Raw genomic sequence first — 27,975 nt, forward strand, 5'->3', positions numbered from 1 at the left:
TGTGTTCCCTTTCCAAAGTCTGGACCTTCCTGAGTCAGGCCCAGCGCCTCGGTAAAACCAGGGAAAATGATTTGCAAAGTCATTCAGAACATCAACAGCGAAGAGAGGGACTGGCCAGTGAGCTCCTGGGGTTACTGGTTAGTAAGGTTACCACCTGGCTGACCTTGCTAGCTTATAAACCTGAAACTTTCTGTTCTTTTCCATGCTAATCACTAACCAGCACTAACCGACTAAAGGAAACTTCTCCCACAGAACTGACCGGCTGTTGGGTCAGAGCTGTCCTCCTTCATGGAGCTCTGCCAACATCTTAGTCCTCACCTAAGAGACACAGCTTTTGTTCTTGTCCTCGAGCATGCGCCAACTGTGCTGAATTGCATTGCGGCTTTTGAATATGAGAAAACTTTTTAACGAAATGCAAACCGACATTACCAAATGCATTTCAGAGACAATCTAAGACAGGTCTCCAAATGCAGCATTTGTGGAAGTGGTACTGTCACTTCTCCAAAACCTAAGAATATAAAAACAGAATGATTTATGGGTACCACAATACTACAAACCCAAATTTGCGTCAATGCAAAATCATGCCTCACAGATGCCCACATAACCACAGGCTGCAGCCCACTTACCACTAAAAAAAGAGATAAATAGATCCAGGACAGGCTCAGAACATACTTTAAATTAGTGACTTGCTAAGACAACTGACACTAATGCCATTTGTTTGTATGCTGTAACAGTGTAAATATCATCCACTGCTGAAATATTTAAGAAAATAAGTTTGCAAGTTCCCATTAGACATTTCCCTGGGTGCTGCACCCTGCTCACTGTAGAGACCCCTGGGGTGGGGGGACCGTATTTGCTCCGTGTGTAAATGTCCAAGTATGACTATAGCAATTCCATATTATTTTGTTCTCCCAGCTTATCTTCTCACAGCTCTGGAGTGTCTTCTTCCTTATCTTGGAGACAAATGGCCTCCACAGAGAGCTCTGAACAGCAGAGCTATTTATCTGTTTGACATGTGTTTCCCTGTTTGTTTTCTCCAGCCTTGAGACAGTCGGCTCAGGCTTTGACAATATTCAGCTGTGTCAACGGCAGAGGGTTGCCTGGCCCCTTCACTCCAGTGCTGTGAATCAATTTCTTTGCCATATTTATAATTTACTGTAGTAAATCAAGTCTAATCGATGCTTTCTTTTGATATAGAGCAAACCCTTTACAAACTTTACAGAAAGCTGGCTGGAATTAAAAAAAGCTGGGGGGGGGGGGGGGGGGGGAGAAATCAATTATTTAATCAATTCAGCACTAATTTTCAGTTTGGGAAAAGAAATGAAAAGGTGGCAATGTTCTGTGGGTGGCAGTCCGCATCAAAAAAAAGGAGGGAAAAAAAAAGGTTTATCTGCTGATTGTTTCCAGTATTTCACTTGTTGCTTTTAACACCTTGTTCTTAAAGCACCACATGAACAAGTGTCTCCCTGTCTAACACAAGTGCATCCCCATTCTTTCAGAGCCAACTCCTGGACACAAGGGACTCCCTCCCTCTGCACGCACACATTGCGTTGCCCCCTCAGTCCCACCAAGCCGCGGAGCCAAGTCTTGAGAGCACTCGAGTTGCCTTCGTTCTCATTTACCAGGACTGTTACACTCGGGCAGCTCAAGACAGCAGGGCTGGCACACGTGCCACCAAGAGCACAAACAGGGCCTGCAGATCCCTCTCCTGCTATCCTCGGCAGGAGCAGCGCTCCAGGCAGCAGTAAGGATGGAGAACAGACTCCCCCGGGGCCTCAGGCAAGAATCCAGGCTGCTGCCATTCGCTTACCCAGGGAGATCAGCTTTCTGTAAGGACAGCTCACAAACACCTCTGCGAAGATGTGGGGCTGGGAACGAGGCCTTGCCTTCACTTGGGTCTGGATAAGAATGGAGGTCGGTGCTGTCCCAATGAGAGTCTGCTGTGGCAGAGAGGTGTCAGGACATTAACTGGAGCCATCTTCCCACGGCCACCTTAATCGGCTTCGGGGGAGCTCTGCACCACTGCCACAACATAAGGTTGGGACAAAGATGCTCTATTTAAACAGCCGAGATCTCGAATATAAAGTTAACTGATTAACAAGAAGACATTAAACAAGTTCCATTTCCAACTCCATTTAATCTCTCCCCCAGAGCACTCCGTACACCTCAGACAACCTGCTTTCCCCTCCTCCAGCGAAACCCCACAGCTCTTCCCCTCTCAGGCTTAGCTCATATTCAAACTTATTTTCAGTAGGAATTTTGTCCAGACACTGCAATTCTGTTCCCTTCGGACTGATTACGATGATGAGCAACAAATGCCTTAAAACAAAGTATTGGCTGTGCTACAAATAAGCTTGGGTGGATGGGGTGGGGAGGGGCACTAGAAATAAGGAGAATTTTAAAACCAACAGAGCACACTACGTGTGCATTGAGTTCCTCCTGTATCAACAGACTTCCAGCCTGGAAAACCTGCGAAGAACAATTCCTATGGATTCATCCAATTCATTCTCTACATAAATTTGACTCCTTATTGGAGTTCACTCACTTCTTTCAGAACCCGCAGCAGCTTACAGGATTGAGGGGTTGAGGGTGGGATGGGGTTTTTTGTTTTTCCCAAGTGTTTGTGATTCATGGATTCAGCGAGCCTCAGTTTCAGCTAAACAAGGTTACAGAGCTCCACTTTTCTTCTAAGTGTCTCTGTGTGTTCTTTTTAGAAAAGCAAGGCGTCTTTCATATAGACATTGCTCATCCTGAGCACTCTGGGTGTGCTGCATAATGCAGCCGCACGTGAAATTCTTAATCACCCAATATGGAAAAACTTCCCACCCCACCACGACAAAGATCACATAAAATTGCCATCAATCAATATATAAATCAAAATTCATTACCAGCTCCACAACCACTAAACACAGAGTTCTGCAAAAAGGCAATGATGAACATCAACATTGGAGAAAAAGGGGAAGAAAACTGGGAATGGGAGGGGGCCTCAGGGTACGACACACCACAGCATGTTTCCCCAGGTGCAGACGTGCGAGGGAATAGCAGGGCAGAAGCAGAAGGGAAGACAGCACGCTGCAGACCTGCAGAAGTGAGCAGGCACCAGTATGCTTTCGGAGGCAGAAACAGAGCTCAACTACGCAGGGTCTCAAAGGTGAGGACATCAATGACATCTAAGCTATCTGGGAGTTAACATCTGTGTGCATGCCATGTTCTCATCTGGCATTTAGTGTGGCATCACATTGTATGGACACTGAAGATATTTACACCCAAACTGGATTCACACAGACATGGAAAAGGCTCAAAAATGGCATAAATAAATTATGCTTTTAGGCACACAGAGGAAAGAACAAAAAGATTAACCAAAGATGATGTCCTCACTCCAGAAGAGGCAGCCAGCCCCTGAACGTAAGCAGGTCTCTTGGAAAAAGAACAGTCTCCTCAGTCTGCCACAAAATGGGAGAATGGAGAAGGGAAAAAGAAGAAAAAAAAAAAAAAGAAAAGAGAGAGCTGAAGACATGGGATATTGCAAATACCTATCAATTTTCACAATGTGTGTTTCCTAACTCACAGTAATATAGCCTTCTCCAGCCCATGTTCAGTCGAAGGAAGTTTCAGAGTTCATACCTGTAATTTGGGGAGAGAGGGAGGAGGGTTACTTTTTTTTTTTCCCCTTTCTTAAATGCCTTTTTTTTCCCTTCTCTCAGACATATGCTGCATAATTGCAGCTCCAGTGTAGATTTTATTGCTAGCATTTAGAAGAGTAAGTGCTCACTGACATGCAAGATGGGAAAGGTTCCTCCCCTTGGGAACAGAACACACAGACTGATTAAGCGACCGGTAGGTGTTTAAGAACATAAAAAATATTGGCAGATCAGGGCTGCAGTTCTTACTGAACAGGAGTCAGCACAGGAACAGAGCTAGCCTGCTGGTTTCCAGCAGGGTGTAGCATTGGTGAAGAATAAGTCTTTAAGCTTAGGATTTTTATACATTTTTTAATAGAAAAAGGTTGAAAAGTAATCACGGCTTGCTCCTCCAGAGGCATGAATCAGGTGCTCCAGTTTTGTCAGACTGCTGAACCAAACCTGGTGGTCCATGTCCCATCCTGCCTCCCTCCCAAATCCTTTTGAGGAGACTGAATAGCAGCGTATAATTTGCAGTAGCCGCCTGATTTCAAGAACCTATCTACAGTTAACAGAAGTTAGCACAAAATACATTGACTGATTGGATTATTTTAATGTTATAAAGACAAAAAGGAGCAAATGAGCTGGCCAAAGCTACGTGACAGACTAGTAACAAAGCCAGGTCTAGACAGCACAGGTTTGCTTTCAGTCCTATACTCAGGAGCACTGTACCATGTTGTTTCTTCATTTTGGTTAACATTACTGTGGCGATATTAAGAGCATTTGCAGAAAGAAATAAGAAATAATTAGGATTTCTGTTCTTTAAAAAGCAACAGTAGTGTCCACATGTGGAAACATTTCAAAAACAGCACAAAATAATAAATACATGACAAAACTGTTGAAATAACTTACGTAAGAACTGCAGAAATATAAGTTATAACCCTTCTATCTGGTAGAAATAAGCCATAACCCTTCTATCTTGCACTGATGATAAAGAAATTTCCTTTATTTTGTACAAAAAATAGAAAATATTTATATATTTAGAAATAATTTGTCAGCACTATTTAGACTTTTAAAGTTATAACCATTATTTTTGAAGTGGTTAGCTATAAGGCATTTTAAAATTTAAAAAAATGCAGCAAAATGTCAAAAACAAGTTTATACAAACATAATGAGGATATTTTTCAAGTAAATCCCAACAGCTAAAGATAACTAAAATGCTACAGCTCATTTCAGTTGTATTTGATTAGGACATCATTCTACTACCGAATAAGCTTAATGAAAACTGTTTCTAGAAGTTTTCTGAAATTACACATTCCCACATGTAGAGATCAAATCTGAGACTCTGTTGAATCAGAGAAGAAAAATAAAAAACTATGAGCGTATCTATCATACAGTCATATCAATTCTTTTCAAAGCAGTCTTGTCCTCCAAACTGTCAACACAACAAAGAAGAAAAATATCAACTTCTTTCTGCAGCTCAGGATAGCCTTGGGAACACCTCATTATAGCAATGAGCTGTGCTGCCAGTGGGTCACACCGTGTTCTAACATGGTCCTTTAGAATTCATCTTCATTTGTGCTGCAAAGAAAAAGCAATGGGTTTGTCTTTGAAGACACCTCCAAGAAGTTTCCCTTCCCAGTAGTATCTTTTGAAAATCTGTCAGGTTCAGATACACGGTTTTCTTCTTGTTTCTGTAATACGCAGCTTGCAGTAGCCAATCCTTCAGGCTGTTCTGAAAGTCTAATTGCAGTGTGCATTTGCTTTTCTAATTCTTCTACCAGTTTTCCAGGAACAGATGTAGATGGCAAAGAAACCGTTGATTTTTCATCACTAACCTCAAACGACGAAGTGTTTGTGCCCTGCCTTAATCCATTACAGTCAATAAGTGGAGCTGTCTTCTCCTCTTGAAGCGTGCCTTGTAAAGAATTTATTTTCCCATCTTCACTGGTTGAGGACTCTCGCTCATCTGAATCAGAGCCTTCTGTCTCAGATGAAGTACTGCTTGATTCTTCAGAGTCACTTGTCTCCGACTCAGAGGAAGGCAGCTGTTGCTTGGAAACTGTGCCAGCAGCTTTTAACATGCTCTCTTCCTCTTGTACCAGCACTGCTGCTGCTTCCAGCTCTTCTAGTTCAAATCCTATGTGGGACTTAGCAAGTGTGGTTTTCCGCAAGGATTCAGAGAGCGCAGCCAACTTTTTTGACCTTTAACAAAGAACAAGATATATCGTTTAACTTTACAAACAGAACTTTCCCATTTAATAATGAGAACACAAATCTTAAACATTTCTACTATTTGCTTAGTTTGCAAACAACTTTCTTCTTCAATTATGATTGTAAAAGTAGATGCTATAGGGAAAAAAATATCAAAAGTATTCATAATTACTATTATTTTGGATAACTTTTCCCACAAGGCTAGACAATATCCCACTGAAAGTCTTCAGTGACATTTTCAGAAAAGATACTGCTTCTTTGATGTTTCAGCAGTGCACAGTAAGGGAAAGCATGGATTTCAGAACAACCCTCTTCAGGATCACTGTCTTTAGCAGTGAACTCTGCAGTATGTGGCTTGCTGGATTAAGTTCATGTGCAGGAAAATCATTTTGTTTTACTACCCTTCCAGATATGTCTGTTAAATGCAGATGAACCGATAGAGCATAGCTGATCAGGTCCATCTCAGTGATATATTATCCTCCTTTCACAGCTATCTTGGTGCACCCATGATAGCAGGAGATGTTCGATACACTGTCCGTAGATGTGCTTTACCTTTAATTCGTAACTCAGCTGAAATATAATTCAACAAAAATATCAGGACCATTTAGATAAACACCTCTAATAAAGCAGGCACGCTACGTCAGCTTCAAATCTTTGGTACAGCCACCATTTCCTCAAGTATTTTGAAGTCAGCACATGCTTTACCAGAAAAGTGCATTGTGGATTTATAAACAGAGGGAAGAAAAAGTAAGAGGGTGCCTTGAAATGGAGGGGCAGGGGGCAGAGGAGAAAACGGGTATAAAATAACAAACATACATCCTGTTTCTTGTTGTAGAGTTTTGCCTCAGACTATCAATCAACTTTTCACCACTTCCTGCAACAGCAGGTCTACTATAAATCCTGCAGTAACTGACTGGGTTTCATTTCCTCTGCCAAACCTGCTAACCTGCAAGGCATGACACACTGACACTGGAGCAAGTAGCTGATAATGTAATACATGACTCCTGCGAGGCAAAAGTTAAAGTGCTTGTTCTCTCAGTTGAATGATTTTAAAGATCTTTATATTCTATTTCCCAGGGGGCATAATTACTCAGTATAACATAGACGCTTCAATTTTTTTTGTTCCTAAAGGAATTGTATTTAAAAGTGGGGGAAGGGAAATTCAATGCAGCTTCTTACACGTTTTACAGAGAGAGTGCAACATTTAAAAGCTGAACTTGGAATAAAACATATTAAACTTCCTTAGTTCAATCCATAGACCAGAAAATGAAGAAATAAGTGTTTCCTAGAAGTAACTGAAGCAACAGAGAACAATTTATATTTCTAGGATTTTTAAATCTAAAGCTAAGAATTAAATCACAACGTTATCCTAGCGGCCTCCAATATAAACACGAGTACCAAATTTTAAAAAGCTGCTTACTTAACACTATTCTAATTTGTTCTTTTTGGTGACATATTTCCATTTTATTTTTGTCAAGAACTTGCATTTTTCTTGAAAAGTTATGGAGGATTTGAGAAATTGCCAACCTAACTGGGAACAAAGAAAGCATTGTCCCTGCTCCATAGGTAAAAAGAAAGAAAGAGAAGCCAAGTGATACATAGAATGGTTCATGAAGCCTTGCAGGTAGGCGGTAACAGATTAACTGGCTTGCAGGGGAATCTGTTTCCCGAACACATTGGTGAGAAGCTGGTTTATACCCCGAGTCACAAGAGTTTATATCCCTTTCAGAAAGCGTTTTGCTTTGCTTTTGAAACAGTCTCTTTCCTTCCTTCTAACTATACACATGTATGTGTGTGCATGTGCCCCCTTCCCCTGTAAGAGTTGTTAATAATATGAAGGTACAATCCTTTTTCCTGTCCTATTATTGCCTGACTGTCCACAAGAACACAACGAGCTCCAAAAGCTAGATGTGCATTGTGACAGAGAACACTGTTTTGTACCCATTTTATATGTAGTTCCTTTTAATTTCATTGACAGCCATGAGCAACTAACTGTAGGCACAACGATTTCCTCTGGTGATACATCTTCAGCTCCAGCTACCTCAGTCTCACCTGCCTGTTTTACTATTGCCATTACAGATAAAAAAATCATTTTTTAAAGTCCTGTTTGTCCTCACATCTCTTCTATCGTCTCTGTCACTTTGTTTCCCAATCCTATATGTATTTTTTGCCTTCTTCCTATTTCTGCTATTCTAATTTTTCATGCATATTTTTCTGCTAGATACTCTCAGTCCTTGAAATCACTCCCTTAAAATCCTCTCCTCCTCTTTTACTATTCTCTTATAATGCAGTTAACACCTTAGATACAGAAACATGTCACGTAACTAAATCAAGTATTAAGGAGATGTATGGCACCATGTACTTTGTGGCATTAAGAAATCCTTCATTGTGCTCCAGATTACTTAATGCCAAGCATTAAGGAAGAAAATACACAGTGATATACTAACACATTATGTTACTAAATTAGATGTGGTATTACTGACAGATAAAAGAATGGCCTCTCTAAAGCAGCAAGTGTTTGATCACTCTATACACAAATGCATTTTTATCAATGAGTTCAAAGAGAATGAATGAAAAGGCTGGTGCCTGACAGCTACAGACACACACCTGTCCTACAGACAACTGTAAAACTGCAAAAGGCATTCTTAGACTGAAAATCTTGAGTTAATTCCTTCTGAGTGATCAAAATACACCACAACATAATGATAATAACTGATTTCGTAAAACAACTGTGGCTTCAAGTGTCATGTTTAGTGCTTTTTCCCAAAAGCTTTGGTAGAACTACTGAGAGAGGACATGCTTTTTAGCTTTACAAAGGATTACAGAAAAAAAGCCATTGATTAAACAGCCTGCTCTTCCCTTCTAACAATAACAGCACAAATGGATACTCTGCTTGGATGAGTAAATGCCTGCAAAAGGCCAACAATTTCATCTATCCTCTTAACTTCTACAACTGCTTTCCTTCAGCTCTCTCACGTAGTGGCCCCATGGAGCAGTGTGATTGCCAACTCCATGCGCAAGGACACAGTCCATGAACTACCAACCAGCATGTTTCAGGAAAGGGGAAGGGGTGTGGACTTCACGCAGACCTGCACAACCTTCTTTCTCTCTGCACCATCAATGCCCCAAAGATCATGTTAGGCCAACCACAATAGGAATCTTCTAATAAATCATGAAAAAAACTAGAAGATTATTTTACTACTTTTTTCTCTCAGCCATATCAGATATTTGATTTAAACTGGATTTAAACAGCAAGAAAAAGTCTCTTTTCAGTTACTCAGATTTCTTAGTAGGCTAAAAGTTCCCTCCCAACTTTCGCTCTGGTCATCAAGTCTCTTCCAGAACAAAAATGGACAGTCTACAGAGCTCGACATTTCAATATGAGAAACAAACTCAAACTGTCACGCTCTTGAAAAATTTATACAGAAAACTCCACTCCCCAACTTTCCAGTCTTCTACTAAAAGAAAAAAAAAAGAGCACCTGAAGAACAGCTTTTTTTTTTTTTTCCTTCTCCCCCTGTGCAAGGGACTCACAGAATTACAATTAGCTATCAGCCCATCTTGTTTAAGGCAATTATCTAATTTCAAGGAGAACTGAGTTTCAGGAGTGCATTTCACATCAGCCTTAAGAAAAGGTGGCAACACTCCCTGGACAAAAAACAAGGCAAACAGCATAAAAATCAGAGCATGGAAATGCTTTCAATGGGAGAGTGTGGGTGTCTGAGCTAATAACAATTTCCCTAGCTGAAAGATAAGCAACAATTCAGGAAACAAAAATGAGACACCAGAAATGAGATACCATGTATGAGAGACTTGTAGTAAACAGGTCCTGCTGTTTCCAAAACCTTTTGAGTAGTGTTTTAGAGATTAAAGAGCAAATACTTTAATTTTTCAAGTATGATTAATGGAATTGCATGATTACTTTAAGACATGCTCATTCAGTATGCACATTTGCGGTAATGATATCTTATTATTATGGTAATAGTGTTCTTACATAAACATGCATAATAGGCTTTAAAGGTGCTACACATGATAATTATTAGTTATCAAGATGTCAGTTGCTTAAGGAAAATGTTTAATTACAGGTTAAACTGATCAGATGCATGTTTTGTTTAATGTATAGCTTTGAGGAACAGATAACAGGCATCTCGGGTCTTGTCCATGTAGTCTGGAATTAAAATTTCAAGACAGAACTACTGTAGTCTTCCCGGATTGATTATCCTTCCTGAACTACTGTAATCTTCCTGTAAACTTCCTGGAATGCATTGATAACTTCCTTCTCCAAGTGACACAGCAGCCAACGAGGAGAGGTGCTATGCTGGACCTTGTTCTCACCAACAAGGACGGGCTGGCGAGGAATGTGAAGCTCAAGGGCAGCCTGGGCTGCAGCGACCATGAAATGGTAGAGTTCAAGATCCTTATGGCACCGAGGAGGGCGCACAGCAAGCTCACTACCCTGGACTTCAGGAGAGCGGACTTTGGCCTCTTCAGGGATCTGCTTGGCAGAGTACCATGGGACAAAGCCCTGGAGGGAAGAGGGGCCCAAGAAAGCTGGTTCATATTCAAGGGTCACCTCCTCCAAGCTCAGGAGCGATGCATCCCAACAAAGAGGAAGCCAGGCAAAACCACCAGGAGGCCTGCATGGAGGAACAAGGAGCTCCTGGACAAACTCCAGCACAGAAGGGAAGCCTACAGAGGGTGGAAGCAAGGACAGGGAGCCTGGGAGGAATACAGAGAAATTGTCCGAGCAGCCAGGGATCAGGTTAGGAAAGCTAAAGCCCTGATAGAATTAAATCTGGCCAGGGACATCAAGAGCAACAAGAAAAGATTCTATAGGTACGTCGGGGATAAAAGGAAGACTAGGGAAAATGTGGGCCCTCTCCGGAAAGAAATGGGAGACCTGGTTACCTGGGATATGGAGAAGGCTGAGGTACTCAATGACTTTTTTTGCCTGTCTTCACCGGCAAGTGCTCGAGCCTCACTGCCCAAGCCGCAGAAGGCAAAGGTGGGGACTAGGAGAATGAAGAGCCGCCCACTGTGGGAGAACATCAGGTTCGAGACCATCTAAGGCACCTGAAGGTGCACAAGTCCATGGGACCCGATGAGATCCATCTGCGGGTCCTGAAGGAACTGGCGGATGAAGTTGCTAAGCCACTCTCCATCGTATTTGAGAAGTCATGGCAGTCCAGTGAAGTTCCCACTGACTGGAAAAGGGGAAACATAACCCCCATTTTTAAAAAGGGAAAAAAGAAAGACCCGGGGAACTACAGGCCAGTCAGTCTCACCTCTGTGCCTGGGAAGACCATGGAACAGATCCTCCTGGAAGCTATGCTAAGGCACATGGAGGACAGGGAGGTGATTCAAGACAGCCAGCATGGCTTCACCAAGGGCAAGTCCTGCCTGACCAACCTAGTGGCCTTCTAGGATGGAGTGACTACATCAGTGGACACGGGAAGGGCTACAGATGTCGTCTATCTGGACCTCTGTAAGGCCTTTGACACGGTCCCCCACAACATCCTTCTCTCTAGACTGGAGAGGTATGGATTTGATGGGTGGACTGTCCGGTGGGTGAGGAATTGGTTGGATGGTCACATCCAGAGGGTAGTGGTCAACGGCTCAATGTCCAGATGGAGACTGGTGACGAGTGGCGTCCTGCAGGGGTCCATATTGGGACCAGTACTGTTTAATATCTTCATCAGTGACATAGACAGTGGGATTGAGGGCACCCTCAGCAAGTTTGCAGATGACACCAAGCTGAGTGGTGCGGTCGACACGCCAGAGGGACGGGATGCCATCTAGAGGGACCTGGACAAACTTGAGAAGTGGGCCTGTGTGAACCTCATGAGGTTTAACAAGGCCAAGTGCAAGGTCCTGCACCTGGGTTGGGGCAATCCCTGGTATCAATACAGGCTGGGGGATGAAGGGATTGAGAGCAGCCCTGCCGAGAAGGACGTGGGGGTACTGATGCATGAAAAGCTGGACATGAGCCAGCAACGTGCACTCACAGCCCAGAAGGCCAATCGTCTCCTGGGCTGCATCCAAAGCAGCATGGCCAGCAGGTCGAGGGAGGGGTTTCTGCCCCTCTACTCTGCTCTGGTCAGACCCCACCTGGAGTACTGCGTCCAGCTCTGGAGCCCTCAGCTTAAGAAAGACACGGACCTGCTGGAGCGGGTCCAGAGGAGGGTCACGAAAATGATCAGGGGGATGGAACACCTCTCCTGCGAAGAAAGGCTGAGAGAGTTGGGGTTATTCAGCCTGGAGAAGAGAAGGCTTCGGGGAGACCTTACTGCAGCCTGTCAGTACTTAAAGGGGGCTTATAAGAAAGATGGCAGCAGACTTTTTAGGAGGGCCTGTTGCAACAGGACAAGGGGGAATGGCTTTAAACTAAAAGGGGGGTAGATATAGACTAGATATAAGGAAGCAATTTTTTACGCTGAGGGTGGTGAAGCACTGGCACAGGTTGCCCAGAGAGGTAGTGGATGCCCCATCCCTGGAGACATTCAAGGTCAGGCTGGACGGGGCTCTGAGCAACCTGATCTAGTTGAAGATGTCCCTGCCCACAGCAGGGGGGGTTGGACTAGATGACCTTTAGAGGTCCCTTCCAACCCAAACTATTCTATGATTCTATGAATCCTTGTCTAGGCAGCAGGAGAGTTTCTCCATGTGCTAGAAGAAGAAAAAAAATAGTTCCACAGGTCTCAGATTATAAAAGCACAAAACTGGGGTGAAAAGAAATATTGTTCCACAGGTCTCAGATTATAAAAGCACAAAACTGGGGTGAAAAGAACCAAGAATCAAAGGAGATTTAGCAAATATAGGGAGATGGATAAAACGGGGCGGGGGGGGAGGGGGAGATTATGGCAACAGGAAAGGGAAATCATTACAAGTTTACAGCAAAGCCTGCCTGTGGCAGCATGAAGAGAAGTGATGGTGATGGGGACTGACTGCAGTGCTGAGACACAGGCAGCAGCCGGGGTGGGAGGGAAGCAGGACACAACTTCTCCAGTTAAAGACTAATGCTTCTATAAGCTCTGGTTCTACCTTCTGTTCCAAGGAGTAAAGAGCGCACTAGGATCTGATGAATCAAGATAGCTGTTATCTCCAGAACATGGAGCTACTAGACAAAGGTCTCACAGAAGAGACACATTAGGGATTTGATTGTTTCCAAGGAAGATTTAACATAAGCTGGAAGGAAAGACAAAAGTCAATCTAGCCACAGAAAGTAAAAAAAAAAGGAAAAGGTTTAAAGAAAAAGTCTTTATGGGCCAGGCCTTTCCATCTGCCTGGTGCTTGCCTTACATCCAATTCTCTTGCTTTAGCAGTTTAGTTATGTTAAAACAAAACAAAAAAATCCAAACAAACAACTCAAAGAGAACTTGAAAGTATGAAAATCAGCATTCTGCTCCTTATTCTGTATGATGGGTGGCACTGCATACTCTATCATGGCATGGGAGTTACAGATCTAAAACACTGTACAGAGTATTTGCAAGCATGGGAGTAAATAGTCAAATTGGCAGCGCAGCCTTTCAAAGCAGGAGTCAGTAACATTTCTCTATGGAATGAAAAGGGACTTTTCTTGTACAGGCACAAGCTCTAGCTTGCTTTTGTTTTTGTAAACAATAGAAGGATTATTTCTACTGCCTCATAAGTTTGGCTTTGCATTTTGCAGATGTAGACAAACATCCACTTTTCTGAAGTACACAGTGTAAACTAGGTGTAAGACATGGCAAAACACAACTATAAGGCAACAGAATTTTTTTTATCATCTACCCCTGCTCAATCACAATCAAGTCAGTGTACGGTGCACAAGTGCTGTCATGGCAGATTGAGCTATTCTTGCCCAAGCACAACAGAAAAGCAACAAAGCATGGGAACCTGTACATCAGAAACATTGACAACAGCTTTGGTTACCAACCTGGTGTTTGAATGTGACCTAACTGGTCTTGGAACCAAGCTGGAACCTAACTAATCTTGGAACCAACTAAAGTCTTGTTATATTATGTCGTTCGAATGTGGTTAGGGCCTATTCACTGTGTTACAATGGCAATCAGTCCTCCATGGTAGCAATGCTCTAACTTGGCTCTACAGGGCTGACAAGCCCTGTTTTAAATGTAAAACACTTTACATTAATTATCTTTAAGCCTTACAGGCAAGATAAACAAGTCTCAAAGAAACAGTAGATACTTCAAGTGCAGACATGCCTTTGCAGTGTCGCAGGTTCCACCAAATATGAAAATGGGCCTGTCTCATTGCCAAGCTGCCACCCCCTGGTAGGCCTACAATTCCTTGAGATGCATTCAAATACAAACTAGCAGGAGGCTGTGTCAGTCAGCAGGGCTGACAAATGTAAAAAGGGCAGTTATTTAACTTATCTCCACTCAACAGGAGCTCTGGACACAGAGGATCTATCTAATAGTAAAGCTGTTGCATTAAGCAAAAGGCTTTGTCTGCTGGATCACAAGGTATTCCCAGCTGCCTTAATTTTATACATTTACTGTATGAGAGGCTACCAAGTTTAAGGAGAAAGCATCAATCTATATTTAAACTACCTTTCTCAACAAGGCCTGACAAAACTCAGACTTATGAGAGAAAGTTTCATAGACACCCTCTTTCTAAGATAAAACGGATAAGATAACAAGCAATACAACCAGCCAAGAGTATAACCACTTTAAATGTGTTCCAAATTACATACCTGGCAGCATTGCTTACGAGTTCCCACAATTATTCTTTTAGCCAGAGGCAGCGTAAGTATTAAGACAATTCTAGAGTTAATATTATCTCAGACATCACCAGATATTATCCCAAAGTAGAGCCTCAGCAGTTCAGATACTGAGGATGTGAAAATTTACTATCTGCAAGACACTGAAATGTCAGTTAAACTATAAGGGATAATGAAATTTTCTGCCTTGCCACAAGGCTGATTGAGGACAGGTTGCAATAGGACATAACTGACGTTTCTGCATGGACTGTCACTGGTTAACCAAAGGGCACCTGCAAGAGGGCCAGACTCTCCAGACCCTTCAGATCATCTTATTTTTCCCCTGCCCAGAGTAGTTCTTGCTGGATTCCATCCATCACTGTCTTCCAGCCCAAGCCTTATCTGCCCAGACACAAGGGGTATGAAGAGACATTGTTCAATGTTCAGTCCCCTGATAACGCCAACATTAACTTCCCACAGGAACTCTGTCACGATCTTGATGAAAATGAGTATCCCTATGGCAGTAAGTCTACTGCTTAAGCTCCCTTAAAGCAGAAGGCTCAACAAGTTACAGCCAAATATGATATCAAAAGATAAGAAAGTAAGCTCATACAAGAACAACACAGCTGACAAAGCATCCAACTATTCGTATACGTATTTGAGAAGAAAATAAATTGTTCTTCAATCTAAAATTCAGATGTCAGCTTCCATCTAGTCCTGAACAGCTGCTTGAGCAACCAAACTGGTGGTCTTTAGGGAAAGTCTCTTGAAGCTGATAAATGAGCTCACCCTGTTCAGCAATGCCGTAAGTCACTGGAACAGCATATTCTGACACCCAGGGGTGAAGTGGGAGATAGACACATAATCTTGAATTAGCCTAACATAACTTGAACTTCAGGGCTTTAGACCAACAGTAGCATGCTTCCTTCAGAAAAGCAACTAACAAAGTCTAACACCCCTCCACACTTGAAATACAATTTCAAACAGCTAGAAAGAAAAAAATAATATCATTTAATTCTTATGATACAGAATTGAAAGACAATTTGATTTTAATAAAATATTCAAGACATAAAAGAGCCTAGGTTTGATCAACCCCAACTGGTAAAATATAGAAGCGGTAACGATGATGGCGTTGAATGCAAAAACAGACTTCATTAATGTAGAAACATCTAAAGTCAACATGCACAAAAAAGCATAAATGGTTGAACACTGAGATTAGATAACAAAAAAAAATCCTCCAGTTCAGGAAAAGAATCCTTACAAATGGATATTTAGCTGCAATAATAAGAAACTCATCACACTGAACACATCATCCATTTGCCAAAACTACTCTTTAAAAAGTCATGGGTTACAAAAGAACATGAGCCTCAAAATCTGCCTGGCGATAGGAGACTTAAGACTCAATTACACCTTTTAGCATGTGTTTTATATGAGATGCCATATTTCACCATTTTTTATTTCACTTTCAAGGTGAATGCTAATGAGTGCTTCAACTTCTACACTAGTCAATGACCTCCAATCATAGTGAAATAGTTTTGAAAAAGCAGGCTCAGAAACAGTGAACAAAAATACTCCAAATCAAGTTCTGAAAGAAATTCATAGCAGAAAGCCCATAGTCTTGGTAACTTTTAACAGACAGTGACAATCACTTTGCCTATCTGTACACATACTGCTGTATTCCAGACTATAACAATGAACCTAACTTTACACTTTTTATTGTAAAGTACCTTATAAACCCCTTTATCCCAATTCCCCACAAGCTTGGGGAAACTATGCACAGATTTTATTTCATCCAGTTCTGGAAACACCACCATTCTCTACCGTGAAACATGGCTAAAAGTTAAAGCATAACAGTACTACCCTGAAGTTTGAGGCATGAAGTGGAAAAGAAAATACACACAGCACTTGAACCAAAGGGCAACCCTTCCATGGAAACAAAAGGCACTCATTCAGAAGAGCACAGATAATATTCTTTTATTCTCACCCCCTGCACAGATAATGCCACAGGTTCCTAATGAACAAAAAAGTCTAAAACCTATTTCACATCCCTTCTTCAAAAATGGCACCTCTATCCACAAGATTCCTTATTGTATCAGTTAAACAGAAAGATGAATATGCAACATTTACTAAATCACTCTTTCCAGCCTTTATTAGCTGGTTAGCTCATCATAACCCTACCTGGCTTACGAGGTCTGAAAGAATCACAGAATAGGTAGTACAATTAACAGCCAGCGAGATAAACACAAACAGCACCATTCAACAGTTTCATGTGCCTAGTTTATTATACATTTTTACAGTAAGAGGTAGAACCGATAAATAACTCCATTAAAATCTCATTAGCTCTGATCAATGAGTACGGAAGATAATATAAGAACAAAGCCGAATTTAGTGTGTTAGTGAAGGAGAAACAGGACTATTTTCTTCAGGACTCAGGTAAGAATTGACCTAAACTTTAACTAATCTTCTACATTATCTGCAGCAAAAGAAAGACAGATGAGCGTAAACACAGAAATAACACAACATTTGTTCACATGATTTAGTACTAGATTAACACTGTCTTCATAGGAAAGAAACACCATCTCCACAACACAGCACTAAAGCCTGCTTAATTTCTACACTTCCTCATGAAAAGCCAGCTGCTAAAATAAAATGTGCTCAGTCTATTCAAGATATTTTATGCAACTGCAGGTAGGAATTCACTCTTTCCATTTCTCAAGAGGATGGATTCTGATTTTTAGCCTAAATAACTTAGGTTTACACAGTTATACTGTCCCTGTCTATACTTACTGTTAATTCCTTTCTAACAACTCTTAGAAATACCAGGCAACTTCAATCAAATTTAAGAGCAACTAGAGGTTAAAAAAGATCTTTAAATTCCTACATATTTCATGAAAATAAGCAGAGGTAGATCCAAAATAATGACCCTCATGAGAAAAGGCTGGCAGAAACACAGCTATTGTGTATTGGCTTGGTAGGAGATCACAGCATGCACATACCAACCAGCTGATCAGTGCTAAGACCAGCTACCGCATATGCTGCCTCTTGCCTGGTGTAGGCTTCAAAAGATGTGGTGAAGAGATTAGGGCACAAGGCTTGGGTTTGTAAGAAGTTTATAGAATCTTTTTTTTCTTCCCTCCCTTGTAGACATCAGACAAAGTGGAGACTGGAAAAGCGTTCACTGCACACCGAATCTTTATCTTAACTACAGGAAAACCACACCATAAAAATGGGAGCACAGGGTTAAAAAAGAAGTCTGGAAAATACATCTCCCTGTAAGCAAGATGCCACCATTTTAAACTGACAGGATTAGAAGAGCAGAAATCCAGCATAAAGAGACTACTTTTGAAAAGAGAAACCCACCACTTCAGGTGACAGAAAGCAGTCCTGAACCATAAAACAACGGCTGATATGGAAGAAGCCAATGGGTTTATGGGGAACATAAAATGCTTTCGTCTTGAAATTCTGGCTTTCAAAGGGCACTACATGGATTCTGAAGCTAAGAGTGATATACTTACACTGCAATCCAACTTGCAGTCTTGTAAACATGAACTGCTATCTACATAGCTTAAAGTATTACAGTTTGTTAACCATAAATCAAATATAAAACACAGCACCATCGTTTCAATTTAAGTGACTTCTTTTATGTTAATAAGGCTGAATATTTCAAGTGACTTTCCCTCCATATTTATTCTGAAATTCTACAGTGCTTCTTTCATAATGAATCTAAATACTGCATGAGCTGAACTTCACATTTATAAATATTTTAAAAAAAGATGAAGCTTTCCAATATAACATCTTACTTTCATTACTTGGTCCTTTTGATAAGTTGAAACCAAACATATCATGGATTATAAAAGAAATCAAGTACAGCTTACTTATGTAGATGATACTATGAAAATATTCAGAAGAGAAAACAGAATTAATATTGGACTATAAAAAGAAACTGAACAGTATGTATATGTTTTAAGAATACTTTAACTGAGCTTAGAAGCAGCTCAGTGTTGCCAAAATAGCTTCAGTAAATTGCAGCCAGTCCAAACATCTAACAACGGCACAGCTTCCAAAGTTGTATATGATAAATACAAATGATGGAAGATGAATAGATAACTCACCACAAAACAGATGCAGAGAAAGGAACAGATTTTATAATGTGATAGTAAGTATTGGCTGCATTACAGAAATGGAATGCTGACAGTTGTTCTACATTAGCCTCGTCTCCCTCAAATTTCTTAACTGCCATTACCTAGAACTTGGTCTTCACCATCACCGCTGGTGATCTAGGAGACAGTACTCCTAACACTATAAATTATACAATTTGTATTATAATATGGGAATGAAAGGTACTCACACAAAGCAGCGCGGAAGATGTGAATTTTAGCATCAGGATAATGCTAGCAAAGACATGTATTACAAAAATAACAAGAACAATGACAACAGACAGGCTTAAAGGCACAGTTACAAACACATTACTCCAACATGATCCTACCTCTTTACAATGGAATTTATCCACCAAACAACAAAAGTCCTAGTGAGGTCGATTAGAGTTTTAACGCTGACACTGCTCCGTTGCTTCTGACTGACACCCGTAACACTTCAAGGGAAAACACCACCTGTAGCCTTCCCACTCACAGTCCATTCGTAACTCACACAATCTAAACATAAAAAGATGCTCACCAAATCTGAGCATCTTGCAAATTCCTGGCAGGAAAGCAGATTTTTGCAAGGGCCTAAACGGGACAGCCTGCTCCCATCTTCTTCCCCCCCCCACGCTCTTGTGTTTGTAGGGCACCTAGTATCAGATGCTCTAGCGCATCATCATGCCTCTTTTGAATAATAATAATAATAATTAATAATAATAATACCACCACACCCCACCGAATTGGCTGCAGATCTGGCTTCCTGACCGCGACAGGGAAACTTGCAGGCCATGCACGCAGCATCACCTCGCTGGCCCACACTGCCCAGTTCTTACAGGAAGGAGTCCCCAGGGAATACCGGGGAGCGGGCGTTAGGCCACAGACTAAATTATCGTCTCATTCAACATTTTTTCTCTCTCATTCTACCTCTGTTCTGTCTTCAGATTTATGGGGCAATCACTGCAAGGGGCGGGGGCAGGCAGAAGAGACCAAGCTAGCTACCGACAAGGTTGGAAACAAAACAGGAAGACTATCAGCTGCAGATCGGCTTCCCACTTTGATCACAGCTGCACACTCCACCTGCTTAGAAAGGCAACAACTACACAAGCTCATCCTTCCCCTAGCCAAAACAGAAGAAGAGTCAGCTGAGATGTGCTGACTGAAAAGACATGACACAGATCGCTGACCCTTCTGGAGGCAGATAGGAACTGCCTCCCAACAACTTTGGAAAATCAAAGCAGTAGCCTGGGGGGGGGGGGGGGGGGAAGGCTTTATTCTTTGCCTTCTCTACCCACAGCAAGGTGCATTCAGACACAGCCTGAAGGAGTATGAGCTACAGGAAAGTGATGGAATAAATAGAAAAAAACAACAGAAGAAAGGAGAAGAAAAACATCAAAGGAAACTGCAGCTAGCAGCTGGGAGGAGAGATTAAATCCCTTGTTAAAAATCCATGTTTTACAGGGCTTGCCAAAACATATATAAAGGGGAATTTCTGGTATTATATCCACCTGTCTGTCACATTTATCAGCCTTCAGGGCAAACAGTGTTTTGCTTTAAGCCTCTTAAGTCAGTATATTACATTACTTGGGTATTGTTATTTACACAGTGCTCTATGTGCACCTACTGCTTTACAGACAATTGAAGTGACAGCTCAGGCCTTAAATAAGATGCAACATTTAATGAGAGGCATGGCAACTCAAGACAACAGTAAACAAAAAGAAACTGTATTAAAAACATGCATCAAAACAGTGAAAGAGGAGACATATATAATATGCTTGCAAATTATTAGTTACTATTTTTAAATCAAAGAACTGTGATCTAAGGATTAAGAGCAGATGACTTGGGATGAAAATAAGTAAGTCTGGGTTCTCTACCAAATTCAGGCACCAACAGACAACATACTCTTTGATAAATTGGTAAACCCTTATCTAAGTTCTAAGGAAAATGATAGCATTTCCTCTTGTAAGACTATAAAAGGCTGTTTTAGTAGCATAATAAATTGCACAGAATCTCAAATACTTTCTGCACCAGACCCATAGCTAGTGTTTGAACCACGAGGGGTTTTTTTTGAGCTGTGCTATCTTGATGGAAACAAAAAAGACGGTACAGAATTACCCAACAACCTAGGGAGAATGAGCCAACTCATAATTACTCTTCACTAGTAAAATGTGAAAACTTATTGCTGTCTGAATTTTTCCTGTTTCCTGTTCAACTAGATGGATTTTATTTGTAATTCTTTTTTGTTATGCTGCACAATGGCTAAAAACCAAAATCTCTATCCCATCATACTTGCAGACAAGTCCAAATCAATCTTTAACATTCTTATGTTACTACTGAGTTACTACTACCAATGAACTACTGAGTTTATTTGGTCCTTCGCCATAACATAGGTCATTCAGACATGTACATTCATGGAACCTTTTTTCCCCCCCTAATTCTCTCCATTTTTCAACATCTTTTTGAATAGACACTAGAATTAGTCTGTGTTGTAGCACAGTCTCACAAATGATGCATTCTAAGGTCATGCCACTTCCTTGTCCTAAATGACACTACTCTGCTTCTTCAGCTGAACATTGTACTCACTCTCTTACCTCCTCAGAGATAAATAGGTGCTCAGGTTCAAACTGTTCTCAAGCATGACCCAACCTATTTTTCTGGAGCTGCTGCCCTCAACTGTCTTATATTGTCCAATCCGTAACTATGATTTACAATCTTTTATTGTGCATGTGCCCTCTTATACTTGATTGTATTAAAATGCACGTTGTTCAGATAAGCACATGTTGCCAATCTGGGTCAGTCTGAGCAATTCATTTTCTACCTTTACATAAATAACATTTATTGTCACCAGAAATTTTTATCTAAAAAGACATACACTGTATTTTCTTACAGATTGTTAAAGATACTGGACAGTACTCTGACAAAAACTCTGAAAACAATGGATGATCTTAACTTTATAAAGCAACAAAAACTTATCTGTCGTCCCCCCCCCTTTTTTTTTTTCACGTTTTCCAATCTTTCCTAGAACACTGACATATTAGTAACTCCTACGGTTGGTGGTATGCAAACTGAAATATACGTAAAATGAACCTCCAAGAGCCTGCAAAGAGGCTATTTCAAGTGGCCACTCCCATTACTGGTAAAAGCTTGAAAACCAGCTGGGACATCTGAAAGTTAATATCCCACTACAGGCCACCAAAGAAGTGAATGAAAAGCAAACCTAATGCAGCATGATTACTCAAGGCAGTAAGCAAATGTAGTTCTGCGTGCTGAACTAGCTGCCAGCAGTAGTAATGCCAGCTTGTAAAGCCTGCTAAGAAGGAATTACAATAATTGGGGATTGTAGTCATGAGCTACTATAGCAAGTCATCACAGAACCATAAGGGTGAAGCCTATGTAACCAGATAAAACACAGCTTTCTTACTGCGTTCATGGAAAAGGTGTAATCACAAGCAGCACCTAGATTTTTTTGGTTTACATCTTGTACCTGTATGGCTCTTAAGCCAAAACAGCAAAGGAAAGAATAGCCTTCAAATTAAAAAAAATCTCCAAAATCCAGGTTGTTTTGTTTTGCAGGGAGGTGGGGGGCAGGGAGTTAAGTGGCTTCCGTGTATCCACAATGACAATACCATTAAAGAAGGATAGTGAAAAACATAATCCTCTAACTACAAGATAGATCAAAAGAAAGGATTTTGCGATGGTGGCAATGGGGTTGTTACACTATCTGATAAATAACATAACTGGCTACACCAGAACATATGCTAAAAGCATATGCTAATAGCAAGGCCGCTTTCAAAGCAGCAACGTGAAAGCAATTTGGCTTTTCTCTGCACCACCTACTTTTAATACTGGAGTTTTTATCAAACCTGAAATTACCGCAGCCTTCACTAAGCTAAGGTTAACATGGGCAGCAATTAAGGTAAAGTAAAACCTAAACTACAGCCAAAGCAGAGTACAGTTGACCATGACACTGTAATGCACATAAAATACAATACTATGAGGTGTATGCTTCCCGAGGTCTTAACTGTATGAAGTGCTTTAAACATGCTGTATGAATCAGTTTAAACCCACAGAGCCAAGAAGCAGGATTTTCATCCAGAATATATTACTGCTTATGCCTTTGTTCTTCTGAATCATGGCTGCTGAATCCAAGAGGTTAACAGCTGAAAATTAGCATATTCCTCTAACATTTGAGAGTGCTTTAAAGCACTGACTAGTTTTTATCTGTTAATATATTCCCTCCTCCCCCATTACAGATTAAAAATTTAGTAAACTAACATGTTAGTAGTACACCACTTGAAAACGTTTTAGGATAGTTTTGTTCCTGAATCCTCCTGTCTGAACTTAATACTTTCATAGTAGAGGTCACAGTCAACAAGAGTTACTCTATTCATCCCTCATTTAGCAGTACAGTCCTGAGTTTCATATGTTACAGTTGAGTCTTTCCCAGGAACATGGCAATGCCACAAAGAGAGAACAGGACTTTGTGAATATCAACCCTGCAAGCAGCAAAAAAGCAAAGACCAAAAGATTTTTAAAAGCCTGGTTTTCCTCTATTCAAGTATTTTAAGCTTTACAAAACCCTAAACCACTGAAGAAAACAAAAACGCCAAGAAGAAACAGCTGCAAAAATGGCACAATCAAAATAGTTTCTACATACTTTGAAACACTTTTCAAAGTTTTCCAGATCTTAGCAAATAATAACTGGGTCAAATTTCCTCAATTTGCAGAGAGACAATCAGTTTCACATATAATTTTAACATACAATTGGAATATACATTAAAATTCTATTTACAGTCATCTAAAGATCATAATATTTGACTACACAAGCTTAAAGATGTTATGCATTACAAAATATTTTCCCAAATCTAGCAAAAGCTTAAGGTAATTCTTTCAGGAAGGCTGTCATACATGATCTGTACTCAAATGTTTTTTTCCCTACAAGCAAGCACAGCATAGGATATGCGGAGCTGGTACGTGTAACAAGATACAAGGAAAATAAATAAGATGCTTTATAGAGGAGAGAACTTACTGTAAATTAATAACAGACCTATACAGCTGTGCAATTACTTACATGAACTGAAGAGAGGCTGTTGAAGATTCAGTGTGGTACAGTGTGTTTAAATGGGCACAACAGCAGTCAAACTATCAGTGCTACTCTGATTATCAAATGTGTGTTTTGAAAAAATGCTAGTAAGCTGCCTTATACATTCAAACCCGTTCTTTTTTGCAAATATAAAGAGATGCTCACTTGTAAAATAAATATTTAAAGTCAGTTAAAGCCAAGAAAGAGATCAGAATGAACGTAAAGAAATCTTCCCTCTACCAAACTTTAACCAATGCAACGGACTGAAACTATGAAGCTGAAGGTTCATTTCCTTACTTCCTTGTATATTTTAAGATCTGATGTAACACAGGCAGTAAAAATCCTAAATCACATAGAATTTTTTTTTCTTCCCCTGAAAGACTTGGGCTCCTTAATGCCTTTGCAGCATCAGGCCTTAACACTTCAGGCCCACATTATTGATTAAAACAGTAATTCAGAAAACCTAGGGAAAAGAAAAGGGGGGGCTGAACAATCACAGTCAATCTCATCACCTCAATGACATGCTGTGAATGTAATTAATCCTACATTTATTTAGAGAACTTCACACCCTACACATAAAGCAGCAACTCCCTGCTGGCTTCAGACTAGGTAATTATGTTGTAACAAGGACTAGGTTTCCATTATAACAAAAAGATTAAAAGGAAAACAGACCTATGAAGCTAGCCTATCTTTTAGGGTATGTCTCACCTGCAAATCAGGAGAAGCAAATATAACATGCTTAGGAATATCTGAGTTAGCTTTAATTTAGTTAGTTCCAATAAAGATAGCAGCTTCTACAGAGACTGCATAAATGGCACCAGGAATCCTGGTTTTTACTCCAAAGCAAATAGTCCATGCTTGAACTGGCATGTTACACCTACAGTCACCAAAATCAGCACGATTACATTTGTCTTAGGTTGTGGAGCACATAGACTTATACGCGAAGGTGCGACTACAGAGCACGCATACTTTAAAGCAGCCTATATACCGGTATAACAAATCAAGTTGCAGATATAGTTCCACAGGACACAGCTCATCTCTCTTAACATACAGATCTCCTTTACTGCACGAGTTGAAGCTACTACAAATACACAACACAAATAATGATTTTATAATTTTTTGCAATAGAACAGATAATGAATAAAATTTGAGATAGTAAGTTAAAAAGTAGAAAAATAGTGATAATGAAAAGTAGAATACAAATTACATGGGATCAAACACCTTACTCTCCTGCATTCCTCATACCCATAAAACTTTGAGAAGTATACAGCTATACAACTGTGCATAAGTAAGTGTACTAACCCCTGGAAAACTGCCAGGAACACTAACAGCTTCACCTCCAATTCAGGAACACAGAAAATATACATTTACTGATACTAAAGTGGTACATGTTTAAAACTAAACATGTATTTAAATGTTACGTAAAAATATTTTAAATCAGCATGGGCTCAATTGTTTTCTTACGTAGGGATGCAGAACAGTAGGCACTTAACTGCCTGCCTGGACAAGGACTCATAGGAAGTTGCTCAGCCTTCCACCTAGCCACTCATGTTGTGGCCAGCAGGCATCACGCGGCCGAGCTACCAGAAGGCACATATGTACAACAGCGGACAACAAAAAGCAATGTGAATAGAGACTGGCACAAAGGGGAATACAAAGCACTGGAGAAAGACATCAGGCTACACAAAGGAACCTCAGCACAGCAAGAGTCAGTGGGTAAACTACTCTGACTTCTATAAAGGACACAACTCCTGTGGGGTCACAGACACATAACTCCTCTCCGGCAGAAGGGAAAAAGTTCTCTTGCAACAAACCCACGCCTAGATTCCCCTGGTCTTAGCAGCCCGTATTGCAGCTACAAGACAACCAGTGGTTTCCCCAAAGCTCCTTCTCCTCTCCCTCATCTCCTTCTGCTCAGAGTAAGGCATGAAAGATAGAGAAAAGCTCAGACTTGTAATACAAATTCAGTTAAAAGTTCACCTTGGAGTGGCTGCCATATGTATCATAGTGGTTTGTAAAAGCTCTGACCTAAAGAAAAAAAAAAACATGCAAACCAGACAAATTAAATTTAATTTTATTATGGAAATGAAAGTAATAACAGAAGTGACAGCAGGGTGGATGATAAGCTCACTTAGCAGGGGGATCAAATGAAGTGATGACATGTCATTATGACCTCAGGGGTTAAAGATGCAATTTTCCATCTGGCTGCATCTGGCTTTTCAACATAAATGTTGACACCACCTGCCGAGATTTACTACAAGCTGCCTCCATAGGTCTTTGTCTAGCTTTTGTTACCCAGGTTAACATTTACTTTTCCTTCTTTTCTGATCAGTTTTGCTGAGCAACGCGCTCCCATTCTTCAAAACCCAGCAAACAGTTAAAAGGATTTTACATGCCACTTTATATAAATAGATCAAATTATTAATAGTAACTTCACAAGCAGCTCAAAGACAGATACGAGAAACCTACAAAGCAGGTAAAACTAGCCTTAAGATTGCAACCAGGAAGACAAAACTTTAGCTACACTTGCTAATATCTTGCATTGTCTGAGACTTCTAAGAATCTACTTTTCTAACAGGTACCCGAATGAAATAATTTATCTGAAAAAAATCTTTAGAATTAAAGAACTAGATTGTACTCACCATATCCAACTGACTATTAGCCACCTGCATGGGTTTTATTCAGCAGTTTAATAGTTTCCAATTCCAGATACACTGTGCTTAAAATAAATCTTTTGCCAGCCTAGTGACACATTCACTTATTCATCTAATTTAGCCACAGCCAAACTATGATCTCAAACCAAATTTGTAATCAGCTATTGACACAGTGTTGGCTATAAAGGTTTTGTTTCCACATTGAATATTTAAAAGCTACCACCAGTGGTGTTCCTCTCCTGGAGGCTTAACCTGGAGTAGGACTGTATGCTTACTACCACTTGATACACCCATTACATTTTTGCCTGCGCCAAACTTTTTTTCTAAACCTACAGCTGCCAGACTTTTCTCTGCCAGTACAGGTGAGCTAAAAAGCTTGCTTCCAGCTGTTTTTAGAGTGCCCAGATTCTTCACTAAAAAGAACCTACAGTATAACTGTTTAAACAAAGAGGTCCCAACCTCCACTAGGACTTGGTTACATACCAAGGAAAGAGAGGAAGAAAAGAAAAACCCTCCACAGATTTTGAGAGCACCCTGGGACTACAGCTATGAAAAGACATGAGAAAAATGGAGACAAAGAAAGTTAATGAAGCTTGCACGGAGCAAAGAATAGCTAAGAAACAAAACAGAGAAAGTATCCAGAGTGATCGGACACACAAATAACCTCATTGAAAGACCACCACAAAAATACCTATAAGTACCTTCCCCTCAAAATTCTTCCACCACAAAGGCAATTACCAGAGGGATGTCATAACCTTCTTCCCCTGGAATGGAAGATGTACCACCCCCATCTCCAGATGCCTTACTCACCTTGGAGAGCTGGGAACCCTTGTTCTTAAGGGTTCTATAAAGAGAACCCCTTTTTCTATGTTTTTTTTTCTATGTCTGTTAAGGTATTTTCTGAATGACAAGTGAACTTTGTTGTTCCCTTCAACATAAGGGAAAAAGAAAGTGTTCCTGTTTACTTCGCACATGCTTAACTTCAAGCACATGCTTCACTGCTAAACTGAACAGGAATGACTTAAGCATACGCTTAAATGCTTTCCTGATTCAGACCCTAAAAATAGGAATGGTTTCTGCAGTTCCTCTTTCTCTTGTTCTCCTAATGACAGACAACTATTGTGCCATGTCATTATGACAATAAGATAGCTTAATTGCCCTCTTTCCAGAAGCTGTCAGTTCTGCTTAACTGGTACATAATGTATGCGTCTGGGAGCAAATGTGTTAATGTATCAGTCACTTATGTCTACCATACATTTTCTTCTGCTGTATTTAAAGAAAGCCTTGGTTTTTATGACTGACTTGCTAGACATTATATTCATTGATATGGGCAGCAGTGTTATTACTGTCATGACTCATTTCTTTGTGAAAGATGCACGAAATAACTTTCTCCTTCATTTACCACACTTTTTCAACTCAACTTCAACCTGGAATTTCCCCATACTTGTATTTAAGGTTTGGCAAAAAAAGGCCTCCTGAAAAATGACAGTGTAAAATGAACTGGCTGTTCCTGTAACTAATCAGGATTGATGAATCAAAATGTTTGGAAACACCTGTAGTTGCTTTAGAA

The 27,975-nt window shown here is 40.5% G+C and overlaps 1 protein-coding gene across 3 annotated transcripts in view; it reads right to left on the reverse strand.

Moving 5' to 3' along the window:
• Positions 1–4,213: 4,213 nt before the first annotated feature.
• The window catches only part of SHQ1 (SHQ1, H/ACA ribonucleoprotein assembly factor), a 58,589-nt gene continuing 34,827 nt past the window's right edge, over positions 4,214–27,975 (reverse strand). For all 3 annotated transcript variants that reach the window (XM_076346656.1, XM_076346658.1, XM_076346657.1), the window contains one exon: positions 4,214–5,825. In XM_076346656.1, coding sequence (XP_076202771.1) covers positions 5,180–5,825 — 646 coding nt within the window. In that variant the 3' untranslated portion in view covers positions 4,214–5,179. The remainder of the gene's footprint in view (positions 5,826–27,975) is intronic.

The sequence above is a fragment of the Aptenodytes patagonicus genome, chromosome 8 (genome assembly GCF_965638725.1).
Source record: "Aptenodytes patagonicus chromosome 8, bAptPat1.pri.cur, whole genome shotgun sequence".
NCBI classification, from domain to species: domain Eukaryota; kingdom Metazoa; phylum Chordata; class Aves; order Sphenisciformes; family Spheniscidae; genus Aptenodytes; species Aptenodytes patagonicus.